Consider the following 17,602-nt stretch of genomic DNA (forward strand, 5'->3'; position numbering starts at 1 on the left):
GCTCCCGGTAGCGTAGTTGGTTGAGGTGCTATGCTACAAGCAGGAAGGTCACATGATCGATTCACGATGTGTATTTTTCAATTTACCTAATCCTTCCAGCTGCACTATGGCCCTGGGGTCGACTCAGCCTCTAACAGAAATGAGTACCAGGAGTATTTTTAGGGGTAAAGGACGGGCCTCGCGTAGAGCTGACAAACTTACGGCCATCTAGGAGCCAATTGGCTAGAAAATGTGGGAACTTCAACATCTCACAATCCTATGGGCCTTCACGGTCTGATACAGAGATAGCTTTACTTTTACTATTTTTAATTGAGGTGAAGAGGAATGCATATAGGATATTGATGGGGAAGCCAGGAAGAAAGAGACCACTGGGAAGACTAAGGAGTAGGTGGCTGAACAATATTAAAATGGATCTTAGAGAGATAGGATGAGATGGTATGGATTACATTGATCTGGCTCAGGATAGAGACCAGTGGAGGGCTCTTGTGAACACGGTAATGAACCTTCGGGTTCCATAAAATGCTGGGAAATTCTTGAGTAGCTCTAGAATTGGCGAATCCTCAAGAAGGACTCAGCTTCATGAGTGAGTAAGTAAGTAAGTACTATTTTGATATCTTAATATTGATATTATTTTAAATGTAGACCTCTAGATATTTCAACCAATGTATGTGAGATAAGATTGTAAAGCTAAATTTGGAGAAAGGAATATAGTGACACTTGATGCTATTCCATTCCTAACTGAACACTAGCACCACCTGCAAACAAGGTCCATTACGTTCGCTGAGTACCAAATGGAATCGTATGGATAGTAAGAAAGTTAAAGATGTCCTTGTTTAATTAAGCAACATACCTTGAAGGCTTATGGCGGGGAAGTAGTTTGTAACTCCTTGCATACTTAATCTGGGCACAAGATGGAGATGTCCTCAGGGAAAAGACCCCCGGTACCCTTTGAACAGGAGGCTGGGTGTGTCCTACACTTGGTCTGGAGGTTGTGGTAAAGAGAAATATCTGTTACCCTGCTGCGTACCTAAGCCCGAAATCTCGTTTGTCTGGCCCCTACTCTGTCAATACCGACTGAGCAGAGAATCAGTGCTTCTCAAACTGTGTTTAGCTAAACCTCGGGGTTCGGCGAGGTGGATATAAGGCTTCCGAAAGAAAATTCCATTACATTGTAAAAAANAGAGACACAGAAAAACGCACACACACAAACTAAATATCCATGCCCTGAGTGGTACTGGAACCCACGATACCGGTTTCTAAGCGAGGGAAGACAGTATATGCCTTAGACAGCTCGGCTACGGTGACCGGCCTGTAGACTTTTAAATTTTATTTTTCTGAAGATATAAAATTAAGCAATATGTTGATCTCATATTTTTTTATATTTTTTATTATTATCCTTACTTATTTTGGGTGCAATTTTTAGCTTCATATATAAGAATTTTATTAGGGATTTCGTAGAAAGTGGTCGTATGCGGGATTATGCTGTAGCCAGATTAAACCGAAGAACACTGAAATGTACATAATTACATATATTTTATTTCGCTCGAATTTATAAACGAAACTTACTTCAGCTCGCGATGGATTGAAGCTGGTGCGTTTCATGATATGCAGGGATATCTGTACACGGTAGAGATGAAAAGCAGAGGTTATTTATGAAACTTACACGAGATTAGTGATGATCTCTGCTGTGAACGTCAAGACACAGTCGCCTGGGAAGTGATGCATTGCAGTGTGATGGACAGATACACATATTGCGTCACATAGCGATTTTCCTGAAAAAGCTTTTCGCTCTTCACAACCCCGCATTCACATTTCCTCGTCATTCAGAGAGTGTCTCTCATCATGCAGCGCGAAGTGGACTGGCGTATCGATAACTCGTATTGCCGGTCTGCTACATGGCGTCGGGTACCTCGTACCCGTACCGGAGTAGGTACCGTTGTGGAACAAAATTCCTGTGCGTTCCACATGATCTCCGGCATGTCGCATTTGGTGACCGTTGTTTGTTGAACTTGATAACTTTCTGGTGATGATATAAGGATCCACCTCTTTCTGATGATAATGCAAGCTCAGAAACGTTTCAGACCCAGTCTGTTCGGGTTGTCTGTCATTTCGGACAAATTTCATAAAGCATGGATATCTGTATTCGTAAGTTGCTGCATTCGAATCTAGTCCGGGACATCGGCTAACCTGACTGAGGTTTTTCGTTGTTTTTCCCTAGTCGCTCCCAGTATTCGCTTTATTATTTTCCTCCTGGAGTGAGACTGAGTCCGCTTGGTGCTGAGGCCACTGTTTGGACTATTTTACGAGCCTCAGAGGATAGATGATGATGATTGTGTAGCAATCGGTGGAATGCGAATTGGAACAGGAAAAGTGTCACTTTGTCCACCGCTAACCCCACATGACATGACCCGGACTCGAACCCGTGTCGCCATGGTGGTGTCGCTTCCAGTATATCCGTGAGAGTAAGTCCGTTAGGACATGATCCTTCCTTCTGAATCTTTCCTAATTCATTATTCCCTGAACGTGCTACAGTTCGACGCTATGTAGCCTGCGATACTGACAGCAACGTGAAGTGCTCAGAGTTCCACATGGATCTGTTCTTGGTTTCTTTTTTTGCAAAGGTCGAATTCCTGGTACAGTTAACACAGATTGCTTTATTTCATGCTTGGAACATCAGCCTCCCACCAACTGCTGCTGCATACTGCAGCATCTTGTACTTTGTTTCAGACACGCCAAACAGCAATTATACATTCTTCTGGTTTCCATTGCTCGTCCTGGAATGCAGACTTTTCTTATACAACACAAAGAAGAATGTTCTTTCTTAACTCACATCTTGATCAATTCCTGCTACTACAGCCTATTTAAGAATGCATTATCACCTCCTTATATTAATCTGTATATGATCACGTGACAACATGATTATGAATGATGGCATCTTTTAAGATATAATTTCAGTATTTCCTTAACTGGAAAGTTCAACTACATTGAATTACAGTGCTATCGCTATTTCCACACTTTACAGTTCACCATTACACACCTACACACACTAGTGTCCTCGGCCTATTTCACTCTCCACTAGTCGTTTCCTAATAATGGATTCCAACAAGGGAAATATATCAGTCTGTCTACAGACAAACAGATATGTGGTAAATTACTCATGCTACTTCAGTAATGCATTTTACAAGGATTATTTTCATTCCTAATAAAACTTCAGTTTCACTATTATCCTTGCAACCATCTTTACTACAGCTACTGATATGAAAGCCATTATCCAGAATTATTCACCAGTTCAGAAGTTTTTTTTTTTCAATTACACTCCTTTATTCACAGACGACATTTTAAATTGTTTCCTCATGATGGCAGTCCCGCCTGCACTTTTCATCTCCTGCTCCTGAGAATTTCTTGCAGCGCAGTTTCTGTACGTCCTCGTTAGTGCACTGAAAGGAAGTCCGGTTCGTGACCACCACGCCGTCTGACGGTATGAATGCCTCCCCGTTTCAACTACTGAACCAGCTGACGCAGCTGACCGTGTGTCACGAAATTTTGTACGAACGTTATGCCACTAGAGGGCACCAAACTCCGTACTTCCCGTCTTGTGTACTGGAAAAAAGCTAAAAGTACAATGTGTGAAACTGACGATTTGGGAGCAACACAAACACCACGTAATTTAGGAACCGGAAGTGAGGTGTATTACGGTAACATGTCTTCAAAATTTATGCAATTAGGCAACATTTTTGTGGAATTTAAAATAATAATATGGCGACCATGCGACAATATCCTGCAGGTAGGCCCATGGCTTGAGGTCAATAACTAATAAACCAGTGGAAATAGACATGGGAGATTCGGCACAGAAACATATCATAAACGTGCCTGCACATTATTTGTGAATACTTATAAGTAATCAGTTGCAAACATGTCGACGATGCGAAAGTTTGAGGTTGTATAAAACTCCGTGGCCTTAGTCCGCAAGCGAACTATAGCGACCGCCGCTTGTTGGCGAGGTTACTGCCAACTATAGCGGATAGAAGATGTTGCGTGGTCAGCGCAACGAATCCCCAAGGCCGTTTATCTCCGTTTTCTAGATCGGAGCCGCTATTTCCTTGAAATAGCTCATCAGTAATCATCACGAGGCTGAGTGAACACCGTTCGAGACCCACTACTTCCCAGAAAATCTGGTAGCTCCGTGAATCGTACCCGGGACCTCTGGATCTGTAGCCAGGAACTCTGACCATTAGACCACAGTGGCGGCCAGTTTGAGGTTATATCCGTCAAATTTAATACAGACACAGTCTGCGTAATTATAAACCCGTGCGTAGGGAATGTACGCTTAGACGTTCTACTCGAGACTTTCTTTAAAATCTGCTAGTCTACTCTTGCCACGCAAACAATTTCAAGTAGAATTTAAAATAATATAATGAACACGGTCAAATTATTACATAAAATATTTAATTGCTCGTCATATTTTAGGCTGTAACTGCTTACCTCTCAGTGTTTCTTTTTATATTCTCATAAGTAATTATTAAAAAAAAATATTTTTTATATCAGTTGGGCTGCTAAAATCATAGCTGCCAGCTCGAAATATCAAATTATAAAACAAGTATGGCAGGAGAGCTCTTCTTTCACATTTGGACACAAGATGCATAAAATAAGAGGTTATAGAAAACTGCATAATGCGGAGCTTCTTAAATTTACTCTTCGCCAAATATTATTGGAATGATCAAGTCATGGGGGAAGAGATGGTTAGAGCATGTAGCACGGGAGAGACGATTTCGTGAAAAAGCCAGAAGGAAGGATGCCACTAGGAANCACACACAAAACACGCTACAATATTTAATTGCTCGTCATATTTTAGGCTGTAACTGCTTACCTCTCAGTGTTTCTTTTTATATTCTCATAAGTAATTATTAAAAAAAAATATTTTTTATATCAGTTGGGCTGCTAAAATCATAGCTGCCAGCTCGAAATATCAAATTATAAAACAAGTATGGCAGGAGAGCTCTTCTTTCACATTTGGACACAAGATGCATAAAATAAGAGGTTATAGAAAACTGCATAATGCGGAGCTTCTTAAATTTACTCTTCGCCAAATATTATTGGAATGATCAAGTCATGGGGGAAGAGATGGTTAGAGCATGTAGCACGGGAGAGACGATTTCGTGAAAAAGCCAGAAGGAAGGATGCCACTAGGAAGAGCTAGACGTGGCTATGTTAATATCAATATTTAGAATTTTAAGTTGACACAGCGGTGGTTACGAAGAATTGTATCTTGTGGGACATACTGCTGTGTAGCCAGTTGAAAGTTAAGCGACGTTTAGGATGAATATTCTGCCTCCATCTTCAGCGTCAAAGAATTAAACCAAGCAAAAAATATGCACACTACAAAGCGTTATTTTCCAGATGATAGAACTCTTAATATTGTCACTTGTTTTAGTGACTTGTAGACGGGGATTGAATTGGTGAATCGATTTCTTGGATACTCACAAGCCGTAAGTACAAGTAATTGTTACACTCTCAAGGTTGCTTTAACTATAACACATGGCCGCGCCATAGCTCGAGCGGTTAGTCGCTGGCTTCCCACCGTGGCGGCCCGCGTTCGATCCCGGATCTGGTCAAGTTGGATTTGTGGTGGACAAAGTGGCGCTGAGGCGGGATTTCTCCCAGTACTTCGGTTTCCCATGCCAATCCTCATTCCACCGAATTCTCCATCATCATAATTACCCGGGGCAGGCTAAAATAGGCCAGTCAGTGGCCGCCGTGCTAAGTGGACCCAGTTGGACTCCAACCCCCACTAAGCGAAATAAAAATAACTATAACACATGAATAACGCCTTCAACACTTTAACAATTCACAGCTGAATCCTCACAACTCCTTTCCATGACGAATTCGTGTCCTCGGCTCATGTCTTTTCGGCTGCGACTGTGTCAAGCATAACTCTCTCTTCTGAGTCTGAGTCTATGTTACGACCGGCGGTCAGACGGCCAGACTATCTTGGAATAAAGCGCCCATCTGAGGCTTCGGACCAGATTTTTATTACTGTCAGACATTTGAAGGTTTATTGGTGTGGGGCGCCCTCTTTGACGAGAGGACGGGTCTGTCGTTTATAATTGCTTCTGGCTCTCGCCAGCACAGTAATTCTCAGGTCTGAGTCCCGTGGTACTCGCAACAATATGTTACCATCTCAGATTCGAAACTTCCTTTTTCGACGCCTCCAACGACTCGCAGGGTTACGGAAGAGGTATTTGACCCCGCCTCCACACGGAATTGAGTTTCGTCTAGTCATACTGATCTACTTGTTATAACTTCGAGAATACCGAATAGAGATCGCTGCCACTAAGTTTTCCAGTTCTATGTATGCCTGCGTTCTGTTGTATAAGCTCATAATGACGTGGTAACTAACACGTTGTGTTTACCTAGTGTTGCTCAGAAACCGACTGTTCCAGCTGGTATTGGAGGAAAATAGTTTCAACAAACCGTTGCCTAGTAATGGCCGTCTTCTCTGACTTCACTATTCCTGCTTTCAGGCGTCATGTCACAATACTAACATGGATCTTAGAGAATTAGGATGGGGTGGTATCAACTGCATTCATCGGCCCAGAATATATAATCGTGACGAACTTCGGTGAACACGGTAATGAATCTTCAGTTTCCATGGAATGTTGGGACATTCTTGAGTAGCCGAGCGACTGGTTGCTTCTTAAGAACCACCCAGTTTCGTGGAGTTTCCTTTCTGTAGATGACGTCAAATTCCAAAAGCGTTTATATCGGAAGACATCTGAGCGATACGTTTCATTCATAGCAACTAAAAGGTTCAATAGATATAAAATTAAATTGTATTTAATGAATGACGTACAAGAAAAGTATTCCTTACTCATTGCTCCCTAGTGGAAACAGGACCAGAATACCCGCCTACGCTTTCTGCTTCTGTAAGAAGTCCTTTGTTCTCCAACAAAATGTCATTAAATTTGTCGAAGAAATATTCATCGTAGTTAAAGCAGATATCTTGGAATACTGAATACATTCTTTATGCACTGAATTGTTCAGTGACAGTGTCTTAACTCTGGGGAGTATTTTAATATAATTAGAGAAAACTGGGTGGGGGTATTTTTTCAGTTAACCTAATCCTTCCAGCCGCACTATAGCCCTGGGTTCGACTCAGCCTCTAACAGAATTCAGTACCAGGAATATTCTTGGGGATAAAGGGCAGCCGGCGCGTAAAGCTGACAACCTTACCACCATCTGTGATTCGATTGTCTAGATAATGTGGGAACCTCAATGTTTCACAAGCCTATGGGCCTCCCCGGCCTGTTACAGGATTAGCTTCGTTTTTATTTTGAAGAAAACTGGTACGCGAAGACGGTTTAAATTTCTGCACTCAATAAGTTCTTTGTACAGAAGAATTCTTTTGATGATGCTCTCACATTCATTCCTAAAAAAAGTTCAAATGAAAATAAAAATATTTTCTGATTGCGGTTTTCTCATACACCATTTTCTCCTTTCAACTAAGCAGATATAAAAGGCAAAACCCTAGAGGTTTTACACAAATACTGTTAATGAAATCTAAAAATTTGTGATGATGGTATATTAATGAAATTATTGTGTTTCTGAACATTATAGCATTGTCCTGTTTTATTTAAAACAATTCAACCTGACTTCATAGTTTCCCAATGAAGATGGAGCAAATCTTCCTCCGAAACCTTATATGTTTTAAATAAAAAAGAATGTCTAGGACACAGTAATTGTACAAATTCTGTTGCTTACTTGTACACATGTCGAGAAATAATACATAATCACCTAGAAGCTTAGCAGTTAACTAAAGACTTTATTCACTATACTTGCATAGTAGGCTTATTAATAGTGTAATAATAATTTCATGGATGTGGGCCTAGGCCCACTCGGGATGTAGTGCCAAGGAGGGGGCGAATAGTGTGATATATCTTACATGAATTAATGAATTATGATTCTTAACCTCCTAATATAATGAAAAAAAATTAAATTTGCTTAGTGGGGGGTGGAGTCCAATTGGGTCCACTCGGCACGGCGGCCACTGATTGGCCTATTGTAGCCTGCCCCGAGTGATTATGATCATGGAGAATTTGGTGGAATGAAGATTGGCAAGGGAAACCGAAGTACTCGGAGAAAACCCGCCCCAGCACCACTTTGTCCACCACAAATCCCACTTGACCAGACCCGGGATCGAACCCGGACCGCCGCGGTGGGAAGCCAGCGACTAACCGCTTGAGCTATGGCGCGGCCAAGCCTTTAAGCTATCCCTGTAACAGGTTATGAAGGCCCACAGGGTTTTGAGACATCGAGGCTCCCACATTTTCTCTAGAAAATCGGCTTACATTTAGCGGTGATTTTGTCAGCATTACGCCCTGCCGCCTTTTACCCCCAAGGAAGATTCCTGGGACTCGTTTCTGTTAGAGGCTGAGTCGACCCCAGGACCATAGTGCGGCTGGAAGGTTTAGGTAAATTGAAAGAAAAACACTTCATCGGGATTCGAACCCGTTACCTTCCGGCTCGAAGCATAGTGCCTCAACCAACAACGCTACCATGTGCCCGAGTACCAACTGGAAAGATAAAATGTTCGTGCAGAATTTTGTTCAGAAAACTCTAAGGAAAGAGCCAATTTTGGAGACGTAAACGTGTAAACGATAGGTAAACAGTGGATAATGAAAGACAAAACGCGGGAATGTGGACAGAATTCGTTTGTGGACTGTAAAGAATGTGACTTTCGTTGTTGTGGCAGGAGCGTGGACTGAGGCCTCACCACCAGAAGCAAGTGCCCTGGGCGTGGTGACGGTGGAGAATGGACGGGACAGCAGGGGAGGCTGCCGCGACACCGCGGGGCCCATGTCGGGAGCTGTGGCGACCGGACCTTGCACGGGGCTCCAGCTGGCGCTGAACGGGGCCACATCCTGCTTCAGGGACGCCGTGTCTCGACTCTGTGGTTCCAGCCGAGCGTCTCCAAACGACGTCTCTTTGCCAGTGGGAGAGGCGCCGTCCAGAAGAACGGCTGTGTCCGAAGAGGAGCCAGAAACTGCCATGTCCTCACAGCAAACAGGCCCTGGTCCTAGCCCTGGTAGTTCCTCGTCATGTGAAGACAGCTGCAAACCGCCGCCCAAGAACTGTTACCGGCTCGTGCTCCTTGGCTCTTCCAGGGTCGGCAAGACGTCCATTGTTGCAAGGTACTGCAGCGGCTAATAGCGTAAAGTGAAGAGTTCAGTAGGTTAGAAGGAATTCATAAGGGGCATGAGAAAAACAACCTGTGTGATGGAAACTGCGTTATTGGTATTTGGAACACGACTGGAAACGTGCAAACCGTACCGGAACACAGAGTTATACGTTCTTTGTAACTTTACACGTCAAGTCCTCTCAGCTGTTACAAATATATTCCATACTCATAGTAAAAGCACTCAGTAGACCTAAAACTAAGAATATAATGTTTGTACAACTGACTGTGAGATTTGTAACAGACGACAGCAAAGTTTCGCGCTGTTGCATTTTTTTAATTGTTGACTTAGTAGCAGTTTTAATTTAAAACTTGCAGGCATGTGAATGCCCTCTCACCATACCACATGTAACATACATAACTCAAATAGTTCATAAATTTCAGCTGTCACACCGAACTCGAAACACAGATTTTACGAAGCCGCCATTTTGAAAATCTTATCGAAAGTTGAATATTCTTTAAGGTCTGTTTCTTGCGTAATTTCAGGAATCTCTGATAAGTTGTTTCAGTGTCACCCCACCTCGCAAGTTCGCGCGCAAGTCATTTTTATATCGCTGATTGTAGAAAACCAAAAATACGAGTATAGGGTAGCTTCTGATGGCATAATTTCCGTACCAAATTTCATCAATATCTATACAGCAGTTCTCGAGCTGAAACATACGGGTCGACAAACATGACAAGCCCCATATGCATTCATTACGTGATCTTCGTGAAAGCAGGGAAATATATATTTCGTGAATATATGAAAATATATCATAATTTAATATTTGCTAAAAGAATAAAACCGTAGCCTCTGTTATATCGCCGTTAAACACAGCATGAATCACTCATTAATGCTCCTCTTCTCTTACTTCGCTTGCTCTTCCACCTTGAGGATGGAGGCAATATGTTCCTCCAAAACTCCTGGCTGATATAATGATCTGCATTGATCTCTACAAAATAATGTGTAACTAATTAGGGAGTTCACGAAGAGATATACGAAGGACGCATTTGTCCCTCCTTCCCCCAGTGGCTCTTCCAGCCCATTCAGGGTCCTGGCCTCTTATTCAGTTCCGTAATCATTTTTCACAGACGGTAGGACTCCTTGGACGGGTAATCAGCCCGCCGCAAGGCCTCTACCTAAACACAGGACAATATAAATACAGAATAAGCCCATACACTCACCAAAGATCCATGCCTTAAATTGGATTCGAACACACGATCCCAACGTCCGAACAAGTGAAGACAGTACATGAGCGGCTACTGAGACCGGTATTTGTTTTCTTGTAAATGTGATATATGGACAGATTTAATTTAGCTATCTGACATCGAATCCCCTTTTGCCTGCCTTATACGAAATATTTCATTGTCCCACATATACAGATGCACAGCTGGAAAATATTACTCTTTCTATCCGGAGAAATTACTTGTAATGTAGTGTACAACATGGAATTTCAAACTAGAATACATTTGTTACACAGCTTCAAAGTACGATTTTCTGGCTTCTGGTCAAAGGGAGGACTACAATTGTAAGCTCCATATACAAGTGACCTGTTCGTGACCACATCTGACTGCCTGACTTGAATGACTATCTGTCTGTGGTTCTGCAGCCCTTTGTTGGGTCTTGGCCGTTTTTCCAGCTTCCTGATCCCATACAAAGTCGGTAGACCTCCTGGTCAGGGTATCTGCCCATCGCAAGGCCGCTACCTGCACACAGGATAGCGCAAACATAGAATAAACGCACACACAGACATCAATGCCACAAGTGGAATTCGAACCCACGATCCCAATGTTCGAGCAAGCGAAGACAGTTCATGACTTAGACCCCGCGGACACTGTGGTCGACTAATGAGTAGCTAACGAACGCCCTCTGCTTAACTAATTAGGCCTACGCCATGAAGACGTATGGGGAAATGGATGTATATATATGCACGTTTTATTGACCTTAGTGCTGGTAGCAGATGACCGTTGCATAGAAACGGGTGTTTTTATCCTCTTATTGCATAGCAACGGTACTGCATTCTACGGTATGAATATGCGTAAGTTTCAATTTCTGAATGGGCTCAAGCCGGATAACTTCATCCGTCAAGGCAGAAGAATAAGAAGAATGTGTGGATCAAGGGGTTAATATTACAACCTGATTTATGATTGGGCACGTCACAGCACAAGATACGGGTCTCACAAATAAAGTAAGCCTACGCAAAACCACAAAGACGTAATTCGAGCAATATGCGTTCACCTACCTATGCTTTGTGTACACGATGTCACTGTATAAATTACGGGTGTAATTTGTTTGAAATATCTGATATTCAAGTGCTGAAAGTAATTTAAGTTTAAACATTCTGTATGAATAGCACTACATTTTCCAGTGGTTGTAACTGGTAATAATTTCCCTTCATAAATAATGAAAAATTAATTCAACATTTTATGGGCAGACAAGTAGTAACTCTTGTAATCAATTAAGATTACCTATTCTGATGGATTAAAGCAGATTTAGCTTTAACGAGTTGGAAATTAGTAACAGTATGAGACATCTGTGTCAGAACACAGACCCTACAATTTGGTTCCAGGTGTACCCTCTCTGATTTCCACCCTGTGGTAGCCGGTTCGAAGCTAAGCGGGGGCACCGACTATCCAGATGATTTTCGCGGTTTTCATAAGTAAATTCCAGGGGCAGTAACTTAAATCAGGCTAAGGCAGCATCGTTCTACGTCCTTCCAAATTAATTATTCAATATTGTCTGATCGTTCGACGCTGAGTTACATAAGTCTTTTTCGAATATGCAAGAATAATTAAATAAATGTGTACATACTCGTACATAGGAGAAAACTGCTTCTCTGTCGTCAATGAGACAAAAAGATTTCATGATTTCTGTTAGGATTACTTGTTACATTATAGCGACTTTTTGTTAAGTTGATAATAAAATTAACATATTTGGTCACATTTATCCGAAACTAGTTTCTTTAATATCCGATTTACTGTAATGTAAGCTCAAGTATAATGAAGAGCTTTATAATTTTTACTCTTCATCGAGTATTACTTGGGCAGTGAAGCGAAGGATAATGAGAATGCTAGACATGTAGCAGGAATGGATAGATATGAATACAACATATTTGTCGGATAGTCTGAAGTGAAGACACCACTAGGAACACGTAAGAATAAACGGAAGGATGAAAATAGAATGAATGTTGAGGCACCACAGAGAGGAAGTGTGGAACAGATTCACTCTCTATGCATTAGTTTCTGTGGCGGCCTCTTGTGAACAAGCGAAGATTTAGGCAATTTCTTGTCCTGTACGACGTAAGAATCTGCCAAAACGTGCAGAAAATCTTGGCTCCTTTTGATACATAGAGGCGAAATTTTAAGATCGCCCCATATCTCTTGTCTTAACTATTAGGGCCGCATGAATTGCATGATTTGATTTTACACCCATGGTGAAATTTCTTCACAATTTCTGTTCAATAACTGTTAACTCAATTCGAATAGTTATAGTGAAGGCGAGAAAGAAATCTCATGATTGACTTCCACTCCGTATAGCCTTCCCTCCTGCGCTCCCCTTAACAGACCTACACTCTTCTACTTGTTTCGGATGGATTTAGGCAAGCCGTGCCAGTTGCCTACAATGGCAGAGTGGGGAATAGCCCTCCCCTCCTAGCAAGTGATATCCCCACCGCCCGTGAAAATTCATTGGTCGGCTGAACTATAACTAAAGTACGGGCTAAGGCCGCGCCATAGCTCAAGCGATTAGTCACTGGCTTCCCACCACGGCAGACCGGGTTCGATCCCAGTTCTGGTCAAGTGGGATTTGTGGTGGACAAAGTGGCGCTGGGGCGGGTTTTCTCCGAGTACTTCGGTTTCCCCTGCCAATTTTCATTCCAACAAATTCTCCATCATCATACTCACCTGGGCAGGTTACAATAGGCCAAGCAGTGGCCGCCCCGCCGGGTGGACCCAGCTGGACTCCACCCCCCACTAAGCGAATTAAAAAAAAATGTACCAGCTAGAAGGCCAGGAATTAGGAATCGATTCCAGACAAGGTAAAAAATTTTCGTCTCGTTGTTCGAATCAACTCCGGGGGTCGTCCATCCTGCTTTTCAATGGGTATCGGAAAATATTTCCCCCTGTGATTTCTCGGCCAGGACGTGAATTTGACCATTCATTTCCATCTTGTACAAGAGATTAAGTATGCATGGGGCATTACCTCTATTCCCCATTACGTTTTCATGGAGTGATGATTAAATAAGGACAGAGGCAATTCTATCTTGGCTGTTGCTAAAATGTTCTTAGGTCTCTGACACGATGAGTTCAATTTACGTTCAAGGGACAAGCCTGAAACGTCCACCAATATCGATATTGTTCAATCAGTTCAAGTATCAACACGAAATTCGCCCTGTACTTGGCATTACATGTAATTACTTTGCGGAACATACATACATACCTAGAGGAAACGCAGTGCTCCAGTGTTTTCAAGCAAGTATAATATTTTTTTATTGCTAGTGGAGTGGGACTAAGTCCCTTGTACTGCGGCCACTTCTGGCCTATTGTACCAGTCCCAGATGATANCGCAAGGCTGCGTAGTTTTGTACAGGAGTTTGGTGATAAAGTGTTTAGTACCGATGGGAAGATATTTTATTGTAAGTTGTGTGGCGTGAAAGTTACGGCAGAAAAGCTATTTACTGTGCAGCATATTTGTAAAACTTTTAAACATGGCAAATGTTTAAGCAGATTATCTACAATGACCTTACAATGCCTAAAGTGAGTACATGTAGTTCAAGGAGCGCAAGGCTGCGTAGTTTTGTACAGGAGTTTGGTGATAAAGTGTTTAGTACCGATGGGAAGATATTTTATTGTAAGTTGTGTGGCGTGAAAGTTACGGCAGAAAAGCTATTTACTGTGCAGCATATTTGTAAAACTTTTAAACATGGCAAATGTTTAAGCAGATTATCTACAATGACCTTACAATGCCTAAAGTGAGTACATGTAGTTCAAGGAGCGCAAGGCTGCGTAGTTTTGTACAGGAGTTTGGTGATAAAGTGTTTAGTACCGATGGGAAGATATTTTATTGTAAGTTGTGTGGCGTGAAAGTTACGGCAGAAAAGCTATTTACTGTGCAGCATATTTGTAAAACTTTTAAACATGGCAAATGTTTAAGCAGATTATCTACAATGACCTTACAATGCCTAAAGTGAGTACATGTAGTTCAAGGAGCGCAAGGCTGCGTAGTTTTGTACAGGAGTTTGGTGATAAAGTGTTTAGTACCGATGGGAAGATATTTTATTGTAAGTTGTGTGGCGTGAAAGTTACGGCAGAAAAGCTATTTACTGTGCAGCATATTTGTAAAACTTTTAAACATGGCAAATGTTTAAGCAGATTATCTACAATGACCTTACAATGCCTAAAGTGAGTACATGTAGTTCAAGGAGCGCAAGGCTGCGTAGTTTTGTACAGGAGTTTGGTGATAAAGTGTTTAGTACCGATGGGAAGATATTTTATTGTAAGTTGTGTGGCGTGAAAGTTACGGCAGAAAAGCTATTTACTGTGCAGCATATTTGTAAAACTTTTAAACATGGCAAATGTTTAAGCAGATTATCTACAATGACCTTACAATGCCTAAAGTGAGTACATGTAGTTCAAGGAGCGCAAGGCTGCGTAGTTTTGTACAGGAGTTTGGTGATAAAGTGTTTAGTACCGATGGGAAGATATTTTATTGTAAGTTGTGTGGCGTGAAAGTTACGGCAGAAAAGCTATTTACTGTGCAGCATATTTGTAAAACTTTTAAACATGGCAAATGTTTAAGCAGATTATCTACAATGACCTTACAATGCCTAAAGTGAGTACATGTAGTTCAAGGAGCGCAAGGCTGCGTAGTTTTGTACAGGAGTTTGGTGATAAAGTGTTTAGTACCGATGGGAAGATATTTTATTGTAAGTTGTGTGGCGTGAAAGTTACGGCAGAAAAGCTATTTACTGTGCAGCATATTTGTAAAACTTTTAAACATGGCAAATGTTTAAGCAGATTATCTACAATGACCTTACAATGCCTAAAGTGAGTACATGTAGTTCAAGGAGCGCAAGGCTGCGTAGTTTTGTACAGGAGTTTGGTGATAAAGTGTTTAGTACCGATGGGAAGATATTTTATTGTAAGTTGTGTGGCGTGAAAGTTACGGCAGAAAAGCTATTTACTGTGCAGCATATTTGTAAAACTTTTAAACATGGCAAATGTTTAAGCAGATTATCTACAATGACCTTACAATGCCTAAAGTGAGTACATGTAGTTCAAGGAGCGCAAGGCTGCGTAGTTTTGTACAGGAGTTTGGTGATAAAGTGTTTAGTACCGATGGGAAGATATTTTATTGTAAGTTGTGTGGCGTGAAAGTTACGGCAGAAAAGCTATTTACTGTGCAGCATATTTGTAAAACTTTTAAACATGGCAAATGTTTAAGCAGATTATCTACAATGACCTTACAATGCCTAAAGTGAGTACATGTAGTTCAAGGAGCGCAAGGCTGCGTAGTTTTGTACAGGAGTTTGGTGATAAAGTGTTTAGTACCGATGGGAAGATATTTTATTGTAAGTTGTGTGGCGTGAAAGTTACGGCAGAAAAGCTATTTACTGTGCAGCATATTTGTAAAACTTTTAAACATGGCAAATGTTTAAGCAGATTATCTACAATGACCTTACAATGCCTAAAGTGAGTACATGTAGTTCAAGGAGCGCAAGGCTGCGTAGTTTTGTACAGGAGTTTGGTGATAAAGTGTTTAGTACCGATGGGAAGATATTTTATTGTAAGTTGTGTGGCGTGAAAGTTACGGCAGAAAAGCTATTTACTGTGCAGCATATTTGTAAAACTTTTAAACATGGCAAATGTTTAAGCAGATTATCTACAATGACCTTACAATGCCTAAAGTGAGTACATGTAGTTCAAGGAGCGCAAGGCTGCGTAGTTTTGTACAGGAGTTTGGTGATAAAGTGTTTAGTACCGATGGGAAGATATTTTATTGTAAGTTGTGTGGCGTGAAAGTTACGGCAGAAAAGCTATTTACTGTGCAGCATATTTGTAAAACTTTTAAACATGGCAAATGTTTAAGCAGATTATCTACAATGACCTTACAATGCCTAAAGTGAGTACATGTAGTTCAAGGAGCGCAAGGCTGCGTAGTTTTGTACAGGAGTTTGGTGATAAAGTGTTTAGTACCGATGGGAAGATATTTTATTGTAAGTTGTGTGGCGTGAAAGTTACGGCAGAAAAGCTATTTACTGTGCAGCATATTTGTAAAACTTTTAAACATGGCAAATGTTTAAGCAGATTATCTACAATGACCTTACAATGCCTAAAGTGAGTACATGTAGTTCAAGGAGCGCAAGGCTGCGTAGTTTTGTACAGGAGTTTGGTGATAAAGTGTTTAGTACCGATGGGAAGATATTTTATTGTAAGTTGTGTGGCGTGAAAGTTACGGCAGAAAAGCTATTTACTGTGCAGCATATTTGTAAAACTTTTAAACATGGCAAATGTTTAAGCAGATTATCTACAATGACCTTACAATGCCTAAAGTGAGTACATGTAGTTCAAGGAGCGCAAGGCTGCGTAGTTTTGTACAGGAGTTTGGTGATAAAGTGTTTAGTACCGATGGGAAGATATTTTATTGTAAGTTGTGTGGCGTGAAAGTTACGGCAGAAAAGCTATTTACTGTGCAGCATATTTGTAAAACTTTTAAACATGGCAAATGTTTAAGCAGATTATCTACAATGACCTTACAATGCCTAAAGTGAGTACATGTAGTTCAAGGAGCGCAAGGCTGCGTAGTTTTGTACAGGAGTTTGGTGATAAAGTGTTTAGTACCGATGGGAAGATATTTTATTGTAAGTTGTGTGGCGTGAAAGTTACGGCAGAAAAGCTATTTACTGTGCAGCATATTTGTAAAACTTTTAAACATGGCAAATGTTTAAGCAGATTATCTACAATGACCTTACAATGCCTAAAGTGAGTACATGTAGTTCAAGGAGCGCAAGGCTGCGTAGTTTTGTACAGGAGTTTGGTGATAAAGTGTTTAGTACCGATGGGAAGATATTTTATTGTAAGTTGTGTGGCGTGAAAGTTACGGCAGAAAAGCTATTTACTGTGCAGCATATTTGTAAAACTTTTAAACATGGCAAATGTTTAAGCAGATTATCTACAATGACCTTACAATGCCTAAAGTGAGTACATGTAGTTCAAGGAGCGCAAGGCTGCGTAGTTTTGTACAGGAGTTTGGTGATAAAGTGTTTAGTACCGATGGGAAGATATTTTATTGTAAGTTGTGTGGCGTGAAAGTTACGGCAGAAAAGCTATTTACTGTGCAGCATATTTGTAAAACTTTTAAACATGGCAAATGTTTAAGCAGATTATCTACAA

General features: G+C 41.2%; 1 protein-coding gene across 1 annotated transcript in view; it reads left to right on the plus strand.

Annotated features, from left to right (window-relative positions):
• The window catches only part of LOC111866415 (GTP-binding protein Rhes), a 170,158-nt gene that overhangs the window by 55,502 nt on the left and 97,054 nt on the right, over positions 1-17,602 (plus strand). Inside the window, exon 3 of the mRNA XM_023855339.2 lies at positions 8,750-9,188. Coding sequence (XP_023711107.1) covers positions 8,854-9,188 — 335 coding nt within the window. The 5' untranslated portion in view covers positions 8,750-8,853. The remainder of the gene's footprint in view (positions 1-8,749; positions 9,189-17,602) is intronic.

The sequence above is a fragment of the Cryptotermes secundus genome, unplaced genomic scaffold (genome assembly GCF_002891405.2).
Source record: "Cryptotermes secundus unplaced genomic scaffold, Csec_1.0 scaffold130, whole genome shotgun sequence".
NCBI lineage: Eukaryota > Metazoa > Arthropoda > Insecta > Blattodea > Kalotermitidae > Cryptotermes > Cryptotermes secundus.